Source organism: Ambystoma mexicanum, chromosome 1p, assembly GCF_040938575.1.
Source record: "Ambystoma mexicanum isolate Mex_15411 chromosome 1p, UKY_AmexF1_1, whole genome shotgun sequence".
Lineage (NCBI taxonomy): Eukaryota > Metazoa > Chordata > Amphibia > Caudata > Ambystomatidae > Ambystoma > Ambystoma mexicanum.
Genome location: NC_090921.1, coordinates 555,378,759 through 555,398,055, shown reverse-complemented (window position 1 = coordinate 555,398,055; position 19,297 = coordinate 555,378,759). Strand labels below are relative to the sequence as shown.

At 43.1% G+C, this 19,297-nt stretch overlaps 1 protein-coding gene across 2 annotated transcripts in view; it reads right to left on the bottom strand.

Moving 5' to 3' along the window:
- LOC138575511 (phospholipid-transporting ATPase IK-like) overlaps window positions 1-19,297 on the bottom strand; it is a 550,807-nt gene that overhangs the window by 383,549 nt on the left and 147,961 nt on the right. For both annotated transcript variants that reach the window (XM_069649490.1, XM_069649489.1), the window contains exons 6-7: window positions 4,177-4,238; window positions 47-119 (exon numbers count right to left, since the gene is read on the bottom strand). In XM_069649490.1, coding sequence (XP_069505591.1) covers window positions 47-119; window positions 4,177-4,238 — 135 coding nt within the window. The remainder of the gene's footprint in view (window positions 1-46; window positions 120-4,176; window positions 4,239-19,297) is intronic.

The window sequence follows — 19,297 nt, the reverse complement described above, 5'->3', positions numbered from 1 at the left end:
ACAAATGAAAGATAAAAGATGAGAAACCCTCAAACCTGACACTTACCGGAACAAGATCGTCCTTCTTCAGGCAGACAATGTCCCCGACTTGGATGTGTTTCCATTTCATTTGGCAGAATCTTCAAGGGAAAGAGAGAATGTAATTGACTTGCCTGGAGACCCCTGGTACACAGTGTTCCAGCATGGCCTGTGGCAGACTGTGTCATGTCAATGTGTCCATAGCATCATTTGGTATGCCCATAGAGAATGAGGCCTGCCATTGGTTTTATATGTCATCCATTTCACAGATTGCAAGGTGTATTAGAGGGATGAGGGCATACTGAGTTTAATCAGACTGATAGCTATTATTGCTAACTTGGATTTCTATGCCAGACTCAGGCCTTTTGGCTTGGGGGGAGAACACAATAACTCAGACCATGCAAGAGAGGGGATTGGGAAAATTGGAAAAGAGGAGAAGGAAGCATAGCCAGTTTGCTTTCCAATGTACATGTGGTCTTTTGCATGGCGGTGTCTGAGGTCAACAATTAGCACATCAAGCATTAAAGCCAACAGATTTCACTTTTGTGTGGGAATGGACAGGCATTTTCCAGGCACTGCAATGTTGGATGTACGTGAAAATACCATAGCTCTCAACTAACACGTTTTGGCGGTGTCAACCGCCAAGCCTCCTGCACGCCCATTCATTCCAATGGGCGTCTCACCCGCCAAAAACAAAATCGGGTGATTTCATGCGCCTTTTCGACACAAATGGTTGAGAGCTATGAAATACTGAACGAGGAAATTGCACGCTGCCAAAAAACAAAGTGAATTTGGACGTATAGTACAATAATTTCGTATTGCCGAATTAATGTTTGAATTACACATGCGGGCATAAACGCTATAAAATCATAAGTTTAAAGTGAAGTTACCATGCAGTATTAATAAGAGAAAGGAGGTACGTTGCACGAGGGTGAATGTTGAACTCTTCCTGATTGCGAACACTCGCGATATTTCGTGTGTGATCGTCAAACAAGGAAGCACACGGCTGAGGAAAAAAAGGACAGTTACACTGCTGTGCATGTGTTTCTGACTAGAGCAAGTTAGAATTCAGCACAAAGCACAATGTGGATATATATTCACATATTGTTAGTGAAAAAGGAGATCTAAGGTATTTTTATTAATGTTTATTGGAAATGCAAAGAAATACATTATGAAACAGATGATTAAGAAGGAAAATTAATATAGTGTGCTTAAATTGTATTACATTAGGAATTAAAAGAAAAATGGATAAGGCAAATTATATTTTGTCACACAACGGCAGAAATGAACTAAGTGACAATGGATATCTATATAATGTGGAACGCAGCAATAAATGAGGAAAGCTGGTGGAAGCGCAGGAGAGAGCATGCACAGCAAATGATTTGATTGTTTATGTAAGGGTTCATAACCAGATTAATCTAATGCAAGTAAGAGAGAAATGAAAGAGTAGTTAATAAGAAAAGCAATTGCCAAGGCAAGTACAAATGGACAGGTGATGAGACAGATCCTTGGCGAATTACCACAACATCTGGCAGGCTAGATGCCACATTCAAATCTACTAAAACGGCAAGTAATTTATCGCAGAAATAAGGAAACAAAACTGCCAACGATCCCTAAAAAGATTCATGAATTGAAAATCCCGGAAAATGATAGAGTAACACTGCAGCGGGATAATATCTTACATTATGACAATAAAGATGAGGAAAACAGAATTCTGATATTTGAAACATATCAAAACTTGAACAGACTATGTACTAACCAACATTGGATGATGTATGGCACTTTTAAAAGTTGCCCGAAACGATTTAAGCAATTATATATTATTCACGGTGAACTAGAAAATGAATTGTTCCCATTTGTTTACGTACTGATGACAAATAAAACTGAAAAAGGATACCGTGAAGTTCAAAAAAAAAAAACAAAAAAAAGAACGCATGCACATTTAGTGACCCAAAAACATGCAGCCTGGATTTCGAATTATCGGCAATAAAAGGTATCAACCATATATTTCCTAATGGTGAAATCCAAGGATGTTATTTCCATGCGTTCTGGCCAAATACTCAAAAGCATGGACCTCAGAGTAAATATTGTGCAGACAGTGAGTTCCAATACTACATGAGAAAGCTTGGCGCGCTTACATTTGTACCGAAACAAGAGGGAGTTGATGGCTTCATGGGCACGATAACGGAAAGTTATTATCAAAGAAATGAAACCGAATTGGCAAGTTTCTAGAATTATTTTCAGGAAACCTGGATTGGTTCACAAACGAGGTTCGGCTGAAAACAGCCAAAATCAAAGTAGACTTTTGGAACTGTTATGGTGCGATGTTGAGTGGTTCAGCAAAAACAAATAATAAACTTGAAGGTTGGCATAATAGCCTAAACGTGGCTATGGGACACTCAAAGTCATGGAGTTGGAAATGTTTAAATGTTTTACAAATCGAACAAGCAATACAGAAAAACACGATTGTCCAAAAAATGAGTGGACAAAATGTGCACAAAAATCAGAAAACGATCCAGAATATAAAAAAATTAAGGACATTGCAGAAAGCATTCTACACTGCGTTTAAGTGACTACATAGAAAGCATGGCATTTAGTATAAACTTCATTGTACTAAAAAAAGAGTGGTGAAAACCGGTGAAAAGAACTGTTAAAAAAAGACTGCAATTTAGCTAAGAAAAAACCTTTGAAATGAAACCAACTGTTTGGAAGGGTTACAATTGCACATTTGAACTATTAATGAGTTAATTATTTATTTAAGTTAAAAAAGAAATGTGTGATAAAATAAATGTTGTGTTACTTAAAAACAGATCATTTTGATACTTGATTAAAAATGAAGGGACTGGATGCATATATGGAGGTGAAAATGAAATGAAAAAAGATAGAACACAAGAATTATCCAGAAAAATGAGAATGCTAACGGCAAAGAAGGGAAATGATTTAAAATAACTGTACTGATGATATTAAAACATTATGTGAAGTATGGTGAGCGTGCTGTGGTGGGGAAGAAATAATTATACGAACGAAAATGAGGGAGGCAGTGAGTGGTAAGTGAACAGGAATTCGCAAACGGTCAAGTGTGCCAAAAAATGCTGTGCAAATTAAATAAATAAATGATGCACTGAAAGGCGATTGAGGCAAAGTAAAAGTATAAGAGCGGAGGACCGGCATTCTTGAAGGTGAACACATGCAGTCACATATGTGCACAATGGGGACGTGCAAAATAAACTTAATAAATTAAAAAAGAATATCAAACGCGAGTGAGGTAAAGTGAAAGTAATTTGCGCGGGAAACAAGCGCTCTCGAAGGCTAACAGCTGCAAGCACGTGGGTGCTCAATGGGGAAGTGCCAAATGAAATTAGTAAATTAAATAATGAATGTCTAACGGGAGCGAGAGAGAATGAAAGTCATTGTGCGGGGGACAAGCATTCTCGAAGGAAAACGCCTGCAGGCACATGTATGTTAAGTGTGGGAGTGCAAGACAAGGTATGGTATAATTGTTCAAGATGTTCGGTTGTACCCAATTTTGGTACAGCCAAAATGCGAACAATTATACCATACAAAATAATGTTTTCAAAATGTTCTACGGTAACGGCAAAGACAGAAGTGCCTGGCAAATATTGGCTTTGCCAATGCTTGTTTTTAATAGGACTTCAATGCAAGGAACAGGCAGATTATAAATGAAGTGGCTGAAGGTGCCCTTGTTTAAGGCATTTCTATTAAACTGGCAGCGCATTTACAGCTGCAGTTAAGGCATTAACTCTCAGAAGACTGCTGGCTCCATACAGCACAACATCTGAAGTTATTGTTTGATAGATCTACCAGAGAGCTCAAGCTGTGTGTGCATCGCAACTCACAGTCCATCTTCCTCATGCCTCTACGCAAATGCAATAGTTTCAGCTTCTAAGTGGTGTTTACTCACCACATAATAGCCACAATTACAAATTAAATAGACCGTGCATAGTGGTCATGCCAAAGATCACATACATCACGGGTAAGTAGCCATGTTTCAGAGACTCGGAAGTGGGGATGGTGGTTTGCTAACCGGAGATCGTTTCTTAGCTAAGTACTTCCTGGCCTTGGATAAAGGGAACAGTTTTGTAACACCATTTATCAGTAATGGATCGCATAGAGTTAGTTTATGCGTATGTGTCTTACCTGCTGTCTCGTAGGATTTCACAGGGCCTGTTATTGACAACCTTGTCACTTTTATGTCGGGCCTAGTAGTAAAAGAGAAATATATGATATGATATGATATGGCATTTGTAACGCGCCTATACACAAGTGTTTCAAGGCGCGACGAGGCAGGGAGGGGGGAACAAGGGGAAGACAGACAACGATCCTACTAGTCCAGGTGTCATTCAGATCGCGCAAGTGCAGGTGTAGGGGGAAGGGAAAAAGTCCAAGGGGAAGGGGAGGGGGGAAGTGCAGTACAAAGTAAGTAGAATAAAAATAAATAAATAGGGCCAGCTGGTGGCAAGTGCAAGGTAAGTGCAGACAAGTGCTGGGAAGGGGGGCGTTAGGGATACAGAGACAGTCCCGCAGTGCAGGGGTTGCCAGGGAGGCAGTGCAAGTGGAGAGTGGCTGGGCCCAGGACCGAGGTCGGTGAGAGTGGCCCAGTTGCACATTTAGTGCAGTTTCAGTGAAGAATTTAGCAGGGGAGAGGGAGAGAGAAAGCAGAAGCAAAGATGAAGGTTTTGAGGTGCTTCCGGAACCGGAGATGGTTCTCCTCGAGTTTCAAGGAGGCAGGAAGGCTGTGCCAGAGGGAGGCCCCTGCCGCGGAGAAAGATCTACCCCCAGCTCGTTGCTTCGAGAAGCGGCTAACCCTGACGGAGTTGGAGACAGATGAGCGAAGGGCTCGGGAAGGAAGATATTTAGGAAGAGAGAGTTGAAGGTATTTAGGCCCCAGGTCCCAGATGGCCTTGTGGACAATGCAGAGGGTTTTGAACTTAGTCCTCGCAGCCCCTGGGAGCCAGTGTAGAGATTTCAGTCCTGGAGAGATACGGTCCCTGGGCTTGAGGCCAAGGACAAGTCTCGCAGTTCTGTTCTGGATGAGTTGCAGAGGGCGGAGAGTGGAGGCAGGCAGATTAAGAAAGAGGCTGTTACAATAGTCCAGCTTCGAGAGAACCAGGGCTCAGGAGACAGTGAGCTTCTGGGGGAAGGAGAGGAAGGGAAGAATACCTCTGAGGAGGTGCAGCTGGTAGTGGGACTTCTAAGAGATGTCAGAGATATGAGGAGAGAAGGAGAGTGTGGAGTCGAAGATGACCCCGAGGTTTTTTGCCATGCAGGTAGGAGCAGGAGGAGGGCCAAGAGAGGCTGGCCAGAGAGCTGCAGGGAAGGAGGGAGTGGGTGTGCCGATGAGTAGAATCTCAGTCTTACTGGCATTAAGGCAGAGGTCATTGGCGGCACACCATTCCTGGATAGCAGACAGACAGTCCGGAGGCCGAGGGTAGCAGAGGGTAGCCTGAAAATGAGCTGGGTATCGTCCACATAGCACTGAAAATTGGGGCAGAGAGCGGCGATGTGGTGGGGAAGGAGTGCCAGATACTGGTTAAACAGCCAGGGAGAGAGATTAGATCCCGGGGGACACCACAGGTGGAGAAAAAGTTGTCAGAGAGGAAGGACCCCAGTTGGACCTGGGAGGGTCGATTGGAAAGGAAAGAGGTCAGCCATGCCAGAGCCTGAGCAGTGATACCCAGGTTATCATGGAGACGGTTGAGCAGGATGGCATGGTTGACAGTGTCAAAGGCAAGGCAGAAGAGAGATCGAGCAGAATAATGGTCCTCATTTCCGAAGCAGGAGGTCTCTCTCTCTCTCTCTCTCTCTCTCTCTCTCTCTCTCTCTCTTTCTTTCTCTCTCTCTCTCTCTCTCATTCCCCTACATGTTGTCTTTTCTGACTCTTCCCTTCATAGGTAAATCTGTGCAAAAGGTAAGGATGCAAAGTATAACTTTACATTTATAAAACAACATGTGATCTACATCCTGCGAAAAGCATCTGAAAATGATACATGCAAGAAAGTGTTTTGAATTCAGTAGCCCATCTACAACAAATCTATTTGTCCAAAGTAACTCACAAGACCCAAAATAAATCTTTCCATTTACCAGGGAGTGTCAATCAACCTTTTGTTGAATGGAAAAACAGACAATTTGGAATGTAAAGACACAGCATGTGACAGAAAACAAAAATTCGAATTGGCAAGGAGGACAGTCTAATGCTGTGCTGGCTGGCCATTACCATTACCTTGTATTGCCCTCTGGCTGAGAAATATTCCAGGAATGCAGCGTGGATGCAACCAGTGTGACTATGCTCTATGTCACCCAAAAACATACTGATACTAGAAATAGGTTGCTTCAAACATGCAAATGTTGCCTGGTATGTCGATTGAATATTAAACTACATGAAACTCCAAGTACATGTTGTATAACGGTGGGATTACAACATATACTCAGAGTCTCATGTTGTGTAATATTTAATCTACATATTTTAGAGCTTTGATAAAGTCCATATTGGTCGAAGCACCTATCGGCTTAAATTTGTCACAATGCTCAGAACATACTAATAAAGATGACTGGCCAATAACAAGATTAGCACTGGCAATATTTATAGACATAGCAGGCCATATGCAGAAGATGGAAGCAACCTGTTTCTAGTATAAAAATAGAATTGGGTCTGCATTATTTCTGTTTATATCCTTACAGAACTAAATATCAGTATTAAAAAGTTAAATCTACAGTTGATAAAAAGAAAATATTTGACAGGAGATAGATTGCAAAGAAAATGTATGTTGCTGTGTTTAACGAGACAGTTGCAATGGATAAAAGAAAGAAAGATTGCATTTGAGAATAATTCAGCAGTTTTGGGCCTAGAAGGTAAAATCTTCCCAACAGCTACCGGATTGAGGGTTGCTTTCCCTTGAGAAAAGTGTGAACACAGGCTTTTGAAACTGAACTATAGACTTTATGACACTGCCTGGAGTTTTGTTCTCAGAAGCCAGGCAAGGCCTTATAAACAAAACACATGCTACCCATTAACAATCCCATTTAATACAACAAATAGATCTTGAGCAGTGGTCTGCTCTCCACGCAAACAAATCTTGCATCAGCCAACTCTTTCCAAGGGGTTACCATTGACAATTTCGAAGACTTGGAGTCTGGATAAAGTGACGGAAAGGGGCTGTGAGCATTCAGTAGGGGAGAGCTGTATAAACATGTGGCTATGAGAAACTAAATATCAAAGAACGTGTGCCATGATATCCAGCCTTCTCAGCAGTCATAAATGATCAGTTCTGTGCTCTAAAGAAACTGACACCATATGACTGTTACCAGCCAGGAACTAGCAATGCCATTTTATATTCTGATTCATCCTCTGACATGTAAAGGAAAAAAACACACTAGTTAAAAATTACATATGGATTCACAGTTTTGTAAATAGCCTTGACTGGAAGGTCAGATAAAGTTTCTTTTTAAAAAATTGTTCAGAGTGAAAAGCTCTATTAAATCAATTAACCATTTATAAATACAAATAAATACAAATTAGTTCATCAAATTGGTAACATGATCACATGTGAGATCACATAATTAGTAACATGATCACATGTGAGAAACATGATGTGTCAGAATATTACAATTGTTTAATGTAGAAATACCCAAGATGACATCACATCAAATGGGGGGGGACTGGGTTTAGAAGTCACTCCCATTAGACTGCCCTCTTCATTAATATACCGACTCAGTACAATGGGCATGGCTTAGTGTGATGTCACTTTTGGAAAACTCTCCAATCAGATACAGTGACCATTTAGATTAGAGACATGATACATATCTCTAAAGGCAGTGGTTTCTGGTCTATAAAGGCCCTACCCATAGATTCTGGGGACACTCGCTTGCCCACTAACTGACTGACTGATTGAGGGAAAGAAGGAGTGAAAGGAGAATTGAAAAGGAGAACAGAATAGATTGCTTTCATTTGGACTCATTTTGGATAATTAGCAGAGCACATTAAATGATGCCTACATGGAATGTATACCCCATGCATTCTTCAGTGAAAGAGACAGCAGGTATGCCCAATACAAAAGGAGGGAAACCAGGCTGTAGAGGAAAGTTGACCCCATCGTCCTGACTGCTGCCCACTTGTTACCAGAGAGTGAGAATTGAACCAGTCCTTAAGAAGGTTCCTACCTGTCTGTGAGACAGCCCAAAAGAAATTCCTATGTCAATATAATATTAAGGGGGCATCATTCTGAGGACAGCGATATGCTGAAGGGGAATAGATTAAATCCCAGCCCTTTTATTTGTGAATGTACTGAGGGGGAGGGGAATATACATTGGCTGTACATTCTGGGGAATATATCAGAATCATATGTGCTTCTGGAATGATAGATTTGACAACACAGATCCCAATTGTGCATATATGGGGAGATCCCTGTTACCCCCCTGAGTAAAGATAAAGCAAACATTGGGAGCCAATACATACCTAGAAAAATAACATAATTTAAGGAATTTCCTGTTACTGGTGCTGATCCACCCAAGGGGAAGGTTTACTAATTGTGACTCATTTTCCCACCTTTAAATTGTCCATTGAAAATGGATATTGCACATTTGTACACATGAATGCAATAGAAACACCACTGAAAGGAATCTAACAAATATACATGTTAACCATACATTTGCGTTTTGGAAGCAATTTGCATGCAGGAGTTAAAGTAGCAGGTTTTTTAAAATTGAGTTTCTGTAATGCTGTTTGAGATGCTCACATGTTTATTGGGTAGAGGGGAACTGTTTACGTTTATTCTAAATACATGGAGAGATTTAGATAAGCAGGGATGTTCTTTATCCTGAAATCACATGCCTTTTTCAATCCATTGGGGATACGTGCTTGTGGCAAACCACATGTATATATGGTGATGTGTGTGTTACAAAAGTCTCTATTCCTGTAAATGTAGCATTGAAAATTAGGGAGTCACAATTGACATTGACATTTCATATATGTATTATTTGTTTAAATTGATTACATTATTTTTATTTCATTCAGAAATGTACCTTCTGTGCAACCCTGTGTGTTTCTTGCCCCTACAGTGAAAAGAGGCTGTAGGAATCAATATTGTTAAATTGGATGTTCAAGTTCATATAAATTAGCTCCTCTTTTATTAGCTCGCTATGTGTTGATCTCATGTAAGCACTTGTTTTGGCAATAGTTGGTTATCTTCTAAAAACTATTACAGGGTAAAAGTAATTACCAAGGTAGAAATGTGCTCACTACTAGTGGAAATGCTTTACTACCCAATGTAACCTGGCTTCTACATTTATTTAGTGAGAAATATTTGCCCATTCTGTAATTAGTGGTCAAGATGCACCATAGGCGGATGTCCAATTCCAGCCACTCTTACTATAAATAAGTCCTACTCTCTGTTGAAATAGGGTCAACCAATTAATAGTAGTAACTAGTCAGACTACGAGGTAGGCACACACTGGGCCCACCCCCATTGTGTCACAGTAATAAAAGACAGTGTTGCAATGCAAGCTCTCTATCTCTCTCTATCCCTCTCTTTCTTTCATCTTCCCTATCTTTCTTGATTTCGTCATAGCACTCCTTTTCTTTTCTATAGTGTGTCTTGCTGCATCAGAGACCTCCTCCTACCTCAATGCTGGAGTACATTTTACAAAAGCAAAGGATGACATTCTGACAAAACTCGAACTGACCAAAAAATGCGGTTCAGAAATCCAATCCAATCCATCAAAATTTGATTTGACAAATAGGAATGAAAAGGAAAATAAATTGGCTAGAAAAAAGGATCTCCCAACTTCCTTAATGCAATGAGCGAGCAAGCAAGACAGCAGCTGTTGGGGTTGGCTTGGCATATGAATGATTTGAAAAAATACTGATTTGAAAACAATCCTAATTAAAATGAATAAAAGTAGGAGGAGAAGCAGACAGCAAGAATAAGAAAACAAAAATAATGTGTATGAACAGGAGACTGACAGATACAGGTGCTGTGTTGGAAATAGGTGCATTGGCGAAGAGAGAAAAGTGTCCGAAAATGATGGGTATAATGGATTCACCACTTGTTTAAAGTTATTTTAAAAAGAATTGTCAGATACAACATTTCTGGAATTATTTCATCAACAATTGTTTATCTGATTAAACTTCAATATTAGTTGGATTTTCAGGTACATTTGCTTGTTAGCATTTTCCCAAATTGTTAGGCATCAGTTTTTTGTCAAAATTACATAGATCCTTCTTGCATATAATCAGTAAGTTGCAATGTATAAAATAAAATGTTGCACCATACCTTCTTTTTGATTATATTCAACAAATGGAAAGGCGTAGCAACCTTATGATCAATTTCCAAACAGAAATCCGTTAACTATGATGTAATCGTGATGATTTCAGGAACGATTCCGAAAACTGAACGGACATAGCCATATTTTTGTGTTCAGTCAACAGAGATGTCAGATATTTTGTCTACATGCAATTTTGTCCATTGTGATTGTGCACCACTGCACCCGAGCCAGGTTCTCATTTTACTTATTTTTACCAGAATTATAATCTAAATCCTCTGGTTTTGATGTATTTAAAATATGTAGTTAGTGGTCTCCTATTTCTGTTCTATGGTCAACAAGGAGCAAAACAAAAAACAAAAAATTACCACCATATAAACAACGAACATTTACACCAATCCTCACCAAATTTAGCATTCTGAAGGGCTTTGACTGATGTGAACTACGGTTCTAATTTCATATAGACTGGATTGTATTTGGCAATGGTGTAAGGAAATTAATCTATGTACTTAACTTATTTTTGCGAGACAACCTTTAATGATTGCTCACTGATAAGCTTCTTCATGGTGAAGTCCCAAAATATCATTGTATTCGCATATAATCTAACGTTAAATAAATCTTTAACCTTCATGTTTCACAATGTTTTCAAACAAAAGCAATCCGAGTATGATTAATGCTGCTACATTCCTTCAGGAAGGAAGGATGTTGTGTGTGTCTCGTTAAATGAACAATGCGTGTCTGTTATTTAATCGCCTCCATCAAACTGACCAAGGTGCATTAAAGGGTGCATCTAAGTCCCTAAGTGAACTGGTAAACAGGAAGGTGCTGTTTCACAAAGGGAAGCGATTGCACACATGATTCATAGCATGCTTAATTTGTGCCAATGTGTGCTTATAAATGATGCTTTGGCGTGTTATTCACAGAAAACATGAGTGATTGGAAAAGTGGGGCATATTCTCAAACACTAATGAAAATGTTTTTTTAAAAAAACGAACACAAATGAAGAAATGTGCAGGAGAGGTCTTTTTTTATCTGCATTCCTATCAGAAATGTGCATGGCTCCTTATTCTCAAAGATGACTTGCACATATCAGGGGGGAAGACAGCAGTGCAATAAATGCATCAGCCAGCCCCCTTGCATACATTAGTGTTGCAGGGCTCCTTATTCTCAAAGATGACTTGCACATATCAGGGGGGAAGACAGCAGTGCAATAAATGCACCAGCCAGCCCCCTTGCATACATTAGTGTTGCAGGGCTCCTTATTCTCAAAGATTACTTGCACATATCAGGGGGGAAGACAGCAGTGCAATAAATGCACCAGTCAGCCCCCTTGCATACATTAGTGTTGCAGGGCTCCTTATTCTCAAAGATGACTTGCACATATCTTCCCCCATGAACTAAGAGAACTGCACAAACATAGCCAGAGCCATCACCGGCTCCAGGCTAGACTACTGCAACATACTCTTCCTAGGAACCTCAAAAAGAAACTTGGAGAGGCTCCAGAATAGTGCTCTCCGAGCAGCCCAAGGTATTGCCAAAAGGGACCACATCTCGGAAGCCAGAAAACTAGCCCACTGGCTCCCAATAAAGGAGAGAATAATTTTCAAAGCGCTCACACTGACACACAAATGCATCCATCTCACTGCCCCCGACTACCTCTCACAAAGAATCCACTCCGTCGCCTCTACAAGACCAACAAGATCACCCTACACCAACATGCTCTCTGTGCCACTAGTAAAAAGATCCAGAGCAGGGGGATCCAGCTTCCCCTATCTCGCACCCACTCACTGGAATGCCCTACCTCCCACCATCTGCAGTGAGCCCTCCCTCCTAGCCTTCCGCAAAGCATTGAAAACCACCCTCTTCTCATAAGGTTCCTCGCAGCAGCATAATACCAACCATAGAACCCACTGCTTAAGTTGTATTGACCAACCGCATAAGCTGTAATGATAACCTTGCTTGTTCCTATCTGTAATATGCCTCTTACTGATACCATGCCTGTAACTAAGCTCATGCAAGTAACAGCGCCTCAATGCCCCTCGGCTGCTTGCGCGCTATACAAATTTAAATAAATAAATAAATAAATAAATATCAGGGGGGAAGACAGCAGTGAATTAAATGCACAAGCCAGCCCCCTTGCATACATTAGTGTTGCAGGGCTCCTTATTCTCAAAGATGACTTGCACATATCAGGGGGGAAGACAGCAGTGCAATAAACACACCAGCCAGCCCCCTTGCATACATTAGTGTTGCAGGGCTCCTTATTCTCAAAGATGACTTGCACATATCAGGGGGGAAGACAGCAGTGCAATAAATGCATCAGCCAGCCCCCTTGCATACATTAGTGTTGCAGGGCTCCTTATTCTCAAAGATGACTTGCACAGTTCAGGGGGGAAGACAGCAGTGCAATAAATGCACCAGCCAGCCCCCTTGCATACATTAGTGTTGCAGGGCTCCTTATTCTCAAAGATGACTTGCACATATCAGGGGGGAAGACAGCAGTGCAATAAATGCATCAGCCAGCCCCCTTGCATACATTAGTGTTGCAGGGCTCCTTATTCTCAAAGATGACTTGCACAGTTCAGGGGGGAAGACAGCAGTGCAATAAATGCACCAGCCAGCCCCCTTGCACACATTAGTGTTGCAGGGCTCCTTATTCTCAAAGATGACTTGCACATGTGAGGGGGGAAGACAGCAGTGAAATAAATGCACCAGCCAGCCCCCTTGCATACATTAGAGTTGGCAGCACATCATTTGCACTAAGGAGATGCACCCTATTCTGAAAGGGCATTTGACTGTGTGCCTTCAAATGTGCTATTTTACCACCTTTGCACTCATGTGCAAACCAAGATGTGTTTCTGCGCTTTTTAAAGCATACCCGTTCTAAAAAATTATTTGTTTTTTAAACGGTGTAGAAATCCCAGACTGTCCTCTCTGCACTTGTTTGGAGCAGACACAGAGGGCTGTGCATTGCATAACAGTGTCATTTGCCACCTTGTCATGCATTTTTGGTTAAATAGAACAGCAGCAGCATGAACCACTGTGGTCCAACTTGCATTTACGGCCTTCAGAGAAATGTTTTTATCTTTTGTTAGAACTTTGCAGTGACAAGCACATTTAGGCTCTGCCACATTGAAATTCACTCGCAGCACTCACCTGGGTACTGCGAGCCACAAAGGTACGTAAGGGTGGGTGCTGACCACCCGTGGTCGAAGTGTACGAAAAGAAGTAGTGGAACTATGTTCTCTACTGGCCTTCTCCCGCTCCCCACAAACTCCATCGCCGCACCCCCTCCCACGCACAATACAAACCCCCAAACATTTGCATCTGCTGTTTAAGGGAACGTTCAGTGCAGTGCAAGTTTCCACTTATCCCTACACTTTTATTTTAAAATGAAACCAACGGTTTCTTTTTAAAATAAAAGTATAGGAACAGTAAAAGTTAATTTAAAAAAGTAGAGGAGCACTGCTCCCAACCGCTCCCGCCCGCTTCCACCACTGATGACCACCGCCACTGGAGCGGGGACTAAAGGGTACGACGTTCCCATACCTTTTGGTGAAATCCACCATTGTTCCCTTACTTTATGACACCGCGAGCACCGATCAGCAGGGAGGCACACCTTTTTTTGTTTTTGTTTACTTCTCTCCTATTGGGGATTCGAACCAGGCACCTGCTGGCAACACACCAACTCCACATCTTACTCAGCTATCTTGCACGCTGTATTGCTTTAGTTCATTTAAATAGACCGCTTGGGATGTATCATCCATTCCTGAGCCGCTGTTTGGCAGTGATCTGCCTTTGTCTTCTGCATTTAAGCTTGAATTGCTGCAAGCACAGCTGCCTCTAAAGGTGATTGGAGGCAGGTGTGTGGCAATAGCCCTGGCCATGTCCCACAGTGGGTGATTGGAAAGAGGAGGGTGCATAAAGTCAGCACACTCAAGTATTTGCTGTATCTTTGCTAGTCTGCTCTCTGTCTCCCTTGAGGACTGGACTTTGACCCGCCTCCACCTTCTTTGCAAACAAGTTTCACCCGCGAAGTGTGGCCATTAATTTTGCAGCCGGCACACTGAAGAATTTCTGTTTCTTTGCTGGTCTACTCTCCATCTCCATTGAGGACTGGACTTTGCTCCGCCTCCACCTTCAGTAAAAATGGGTTTCACCTGCGAAGTGTGCCCATTAATTGTGCAGTCGGCACACTCAAGTATTGCTGTATCTTTGCTAGTCTGCTCTCTGTCTCCATTGAGGACTGCACTTTGCCCCGCCTCTGCCTTCATTAAAAGTGGGTTTCACCTGCGAAGTGTGGCCATTAATTTTGAAGCCGGCACACTGAAGGATTGCTGTATCTTTGCTGGTCTGCTCTCTGTCTCCATTGAGGACTGGAATTTGCCCCGCCTCCGCCTTCATTAAAAACGGGTTTCAGCCGCGAAGCGGGCAGCGAAGTGTGCCCATTAATTGTGCAGTCGGCACACTCAAGTATTGCTGTATCTTTGCTAGTCTGCTCTCTGTCTCCATTGAGGACTGGACTTTGCCCCACCTCTGCCTTCATTAAAAGCGTGTTTCACCTGCAAAGTGTGGCCTTTAAGTGTGCAGTCGGCACACTGAAGGATTGCTGTATCTTTGCTAGTCTGCTCTCTGTCTCCATTGAGGACTTGACTTTGCCCCACCTCCGCCTTCATTAAAAATGGGTTTCACATGCGAAGCGGGCCGCGAAGTGTGGCCATTAAGTTTGCAGTCGGCACACTCAAGTATTGCTGTTTCTTTGCCGGTCTGCTCTCTGTCTCCATTGAGGACTGGACATTGCCCCTCCTTAACCATCATTAAAAAATGGTTTTACCTGCGAAGCGGGCTGAAGGTGACGAAGGGAGAGCGCAGCGAGTGGAGGAGGCACCCCGATAACCGGGGCAGGGGCCTTCCTCCTTTACGCTCTCTTGCCCCTCCCCCCCAGGGGCAGGGGAGAGGGCGGCAAAGGAGCCAGGGGAAAGGACGCCAAGAGCCCGGGAAAGCCCGCGAAGGGCAACAAAGGAAGGAGGCGGGGCTTGGGACATAAAAGCGGCGGGCGCCCGGCGCAGGAGCACTTGCAGCTCTTCCAGCAGCCGGGCGCCCGCCAAGAGTGGAGGACTTCGTTTTCCCACCCTCCCACCCTACAGTTATGACAGAGCCTGGACGTCGTTGTCGCAGGATGGACAGGCGGGTTGTGGCAACCTATGATAAGACAAAGACTCCGAATGAGCCATTGCTAAACCGGAAGGGGCTTCGCCCATTCTAGACAGCGCCTCCTGGGAGCCTAAACTCGGGGGCGGGGGTGTCTGGCAGTAGCAATTGGGGCTCAACTTCCCCCCAACAAACGGCGCTCCCCCAGTCCGCAAAGACCTGCAGGGGCAGGCGGTTTCTCAGACTCGAAGGCCTTGGGGGAGTTGTGCCTGCAATCAATATGGAGGTAAAGGGGGAAGCAGGACGAGGAGCAGTCGCCACACCTTTTGGAACTAATTTTTAATACCTGTTTGCAGTGGTTATGTATATGTAAAAATAAATCTGCGGCCTTGTTATGCCAAACCAAAGGAAATGTCTCATGCAGCACCTTACTGGAGGGGAAACGAAAAGGGGCTGACAAAATGAGTATTGTTGGATACAAACGGCATAGCTATTGGACAAATGCCCAGGTTATGCGAATTGCGGCCATTAAGTGTGCAGTCGGCTATCAGAAGGCTACAGAGCTGCTGGCTGACACTCTATGACCATCAGGGGTAGACCAACCGGTGACGGCCACTATAGTGAGTACAGAATATTTAATGTCATTTCTGCTCATTCTGTGGTCTGTGCAAACGTTTTTTTGACTGTGAAAATGTAGAACCATCAAACAAAACTGATTACTGGGCTCTTTTCCTGCTCGGGCATTCTTTCCACCTTGCGCAATCGATTGCTTCCACATCAGTGCCTCTCGCCGGGTGACTGCAGGAGTGTGCCCCTTTTGAGCCGCCGACTTAGGCAAAGAAAGTATTGTGAAAGTAAAGAGTGGGATACCTGTGGTATAAGGAATATTCGTGCCTCCACTCACTAGTACCTTTTAAACATCTATCAACAAAGTGTGTCGTGGTCAGAGTGTGCATTCTAGCCCTCTTTCACTTTTAATAACCATTAGGTCTCTGCACCGGTCTCCAAGGGGCGACTGCAGTTTGGTAACCTTTGAGCCCCTGGAAGCCACTGGCATTTGAGCGTGACGGTGTGCCTGGCCCAGTGTTTTGCCATCTGTGTGCAAGGTTGTTAGGAAAGAACTTTAACAGATTTGCAAACTGCATAACCATGAAGGCACACACTGGTCACAGGGCTACTCCGCGTAGTGCTGCTGCTTGCACAAAGAGTGGAATCAGAGATAACATTTCGGTGGTATTTGGAAAACATGGGCAACCTTCAACGAGACTACCACAAAAAACACTTTAGTGTAATCTGAAATTTCGTCCTTCTTTAAAATTGAGAGGGAAAAATTGGCGACGATTGCTTAATCTACATTGGGCCTCATTACGACCCAGGCGGTAAGGTACCACCTGGGCCGTGACTTTACCACCATGGCGTAAACTATGTTTACGCCATGGTGGTAGGCGGACTTACCGCCCCATTCCGAGGTCGGCGGGGCGGTAAGTCCCCAATCCCCATTTACCCTTCCCCATTCCCATTTTTGCCCCATAGGGCATAATGGGAGTGGGGAAGGCGTTAATTACGCCACCGTAAATTACGGTGGCGTAATTAACTCCATGGTCCCTTAGCGCCATGGATTTTAACACCTGCTAAAAGCAGGTGTTAAATCCGCCATGGCGCTAAGGGACCTCGTACTCAGGCGGTAAGGGTCGGCGCTGTTTACGCCGCCGTAAACCCCTTACCGCCTGAGTCGTAATGAGGCCCATTGACAGACGAGTCAATTAATAACTCACAATCTCGTACCTTTGATAATAATAACCTAAGTTGTGCGTGGGCTTGAGGAGGGTCTCTTTGGGCGAAACCAAGGGCCCCTCCTCTTTGGACATTGATGACAATATCCTCGACATCGATCTGTCAAACTCACTGGATCTTGCCGCCTTTGCCACAAATTCTTCAGCCTCTGAATCCATCATTACTTCTCAAGAAAATGAAGAATATAGCCACAGTGAAGATGACCTGATAGCAACAGGGCCATCCATAGAGGCCTAAACACAATCATGGCCAAAATGTATGCCCTGTCGACATTAATAGTCACCCCGCCAAGGATCAGAGTACAATTAAGGACTAATTTACACAGACTATGGCCAGACTGGACGTTGTAATAGCATTAATGCAGCCTACTAAATAACGATGCAAGAAAAGGCACAGAAAGCTACCAAGAGCCGGCCCATCATGATCCGAGATGCTGTAGCCTCACCGAACTTGACACCTTGCCCTTTTATTCACTCTAGGCACACTGACACAGCGATCCCTAATTGGGACTACGAGGACATTTTCATCTCGCCAAAATCGGTTAACGCAGCCGAGACAACTACGGCTGCCCAGGAAGTCCAACCACCTAAAAGTGTAAAATGTGCACGTTTCCAGAGTAAATGAACTGCAAAACCAAATACCTCTTAATAAAGTCCTTGTGTCGCAAAAAGTACAGAACGACCTGTCCAGGAAGAGAATAGTTATAAGCATTTTACCTCATGGCACTGCACGTCGTGTAGTCCTAAATGGCCCCCGCAACAAGAAATTGAAGAAAACAAAAATAAAGAATCTCGTAATAGTCGTGATGCAAATGTAGGCGCAGCCAAGGAACGTAATGTGGTAGAAATGACCTACTAAGGATTGCTTACAAGAAGTGAAAAAACACCTGCACAGCGGCAGTCCAACCTAGACGAAAGGCATTGTAAAGACCTGGGGACTTGGGCCATAATTGAGGAAACAAATCCAACCGCTGGTAGTCCATACTTAAATAGATCTCAACTACTGGCTATACTACAGGAAATACCACAACTCATCCTCATAAGTTCCACGGACAATAAAAGGGATAGAGCTACCCAGGTTGGTAGCCCATCCAATTGGGCACCTATAGAATTTTCCTCAGTACTTGTTATTGCTCTTCTCAAGTTGCATGCCGAGGCATTTACGCAATTTGGTTCATCTCTTAATCTTTCCTGGAAAGGGAAAAAAAGCAGATCCTTGTGTTCCTTATCCGCCAATTGAAATGCACATATCTTCCGCTATGGTTGACTACTCTACAGAGAGAGACTCATTACGTGCTTTTCAAAATAGAAACAATTCTGCACTGGTAAACCACTGTGAGAAAGAATGCTGGTTGCCAACGCGGATCATTAACAAAGCAAATTGACACTGTGCCCAAGAGAAACACGTGCAATGGTTGTCTTGGAACACACGAGGATATCAGTCTTTTCTTTTACACCCTGAGGGGGTTGCTCTGATAGCTACAAGTGAAGTTTTTATTTTATAGGAAACCTGGTGTACTTCATCGTTTTACATAGATGGCTATCAGATTGTATATAATCCTGCTGATCGTGTTAGGCCTCGGGGGGGCGGGACTCGCTATAGGCACTAAATTAACACACTCTCTGCAAACCTTTTCTCATGAAAGAGCATCACCACACGTACTACCTGCTGTTTTACACTTTCATGAGGGTACTGCTAGTTCGATGTTGATAATTAATGTGTATGATCCTCCAGGTGGATCACAAACCAAGACCATCATCGCAGTTATTGAAGACTTTATCCTTCAATGGTCCAGTTTGGTAAATATTGGACCAGTGATCAAAGCTGGTGACTTAAATGCAACAGATCTACATTGTTCAACCTCTTGTAAACTAAACAGCTCACGTGATTGTCTTTCCTTCTTAGATTGGTACGAGTTGAGTTTTTGACTATTTACAAGGCTACTGATACTGGGAGGACCTACACATGGTCGAATGGTAATTTTAAGACACATATTGATTACATCATTGTGGACCCAGAGTCTAAAACTATGTTCAGTGAAGTCAGGTCTGTATTC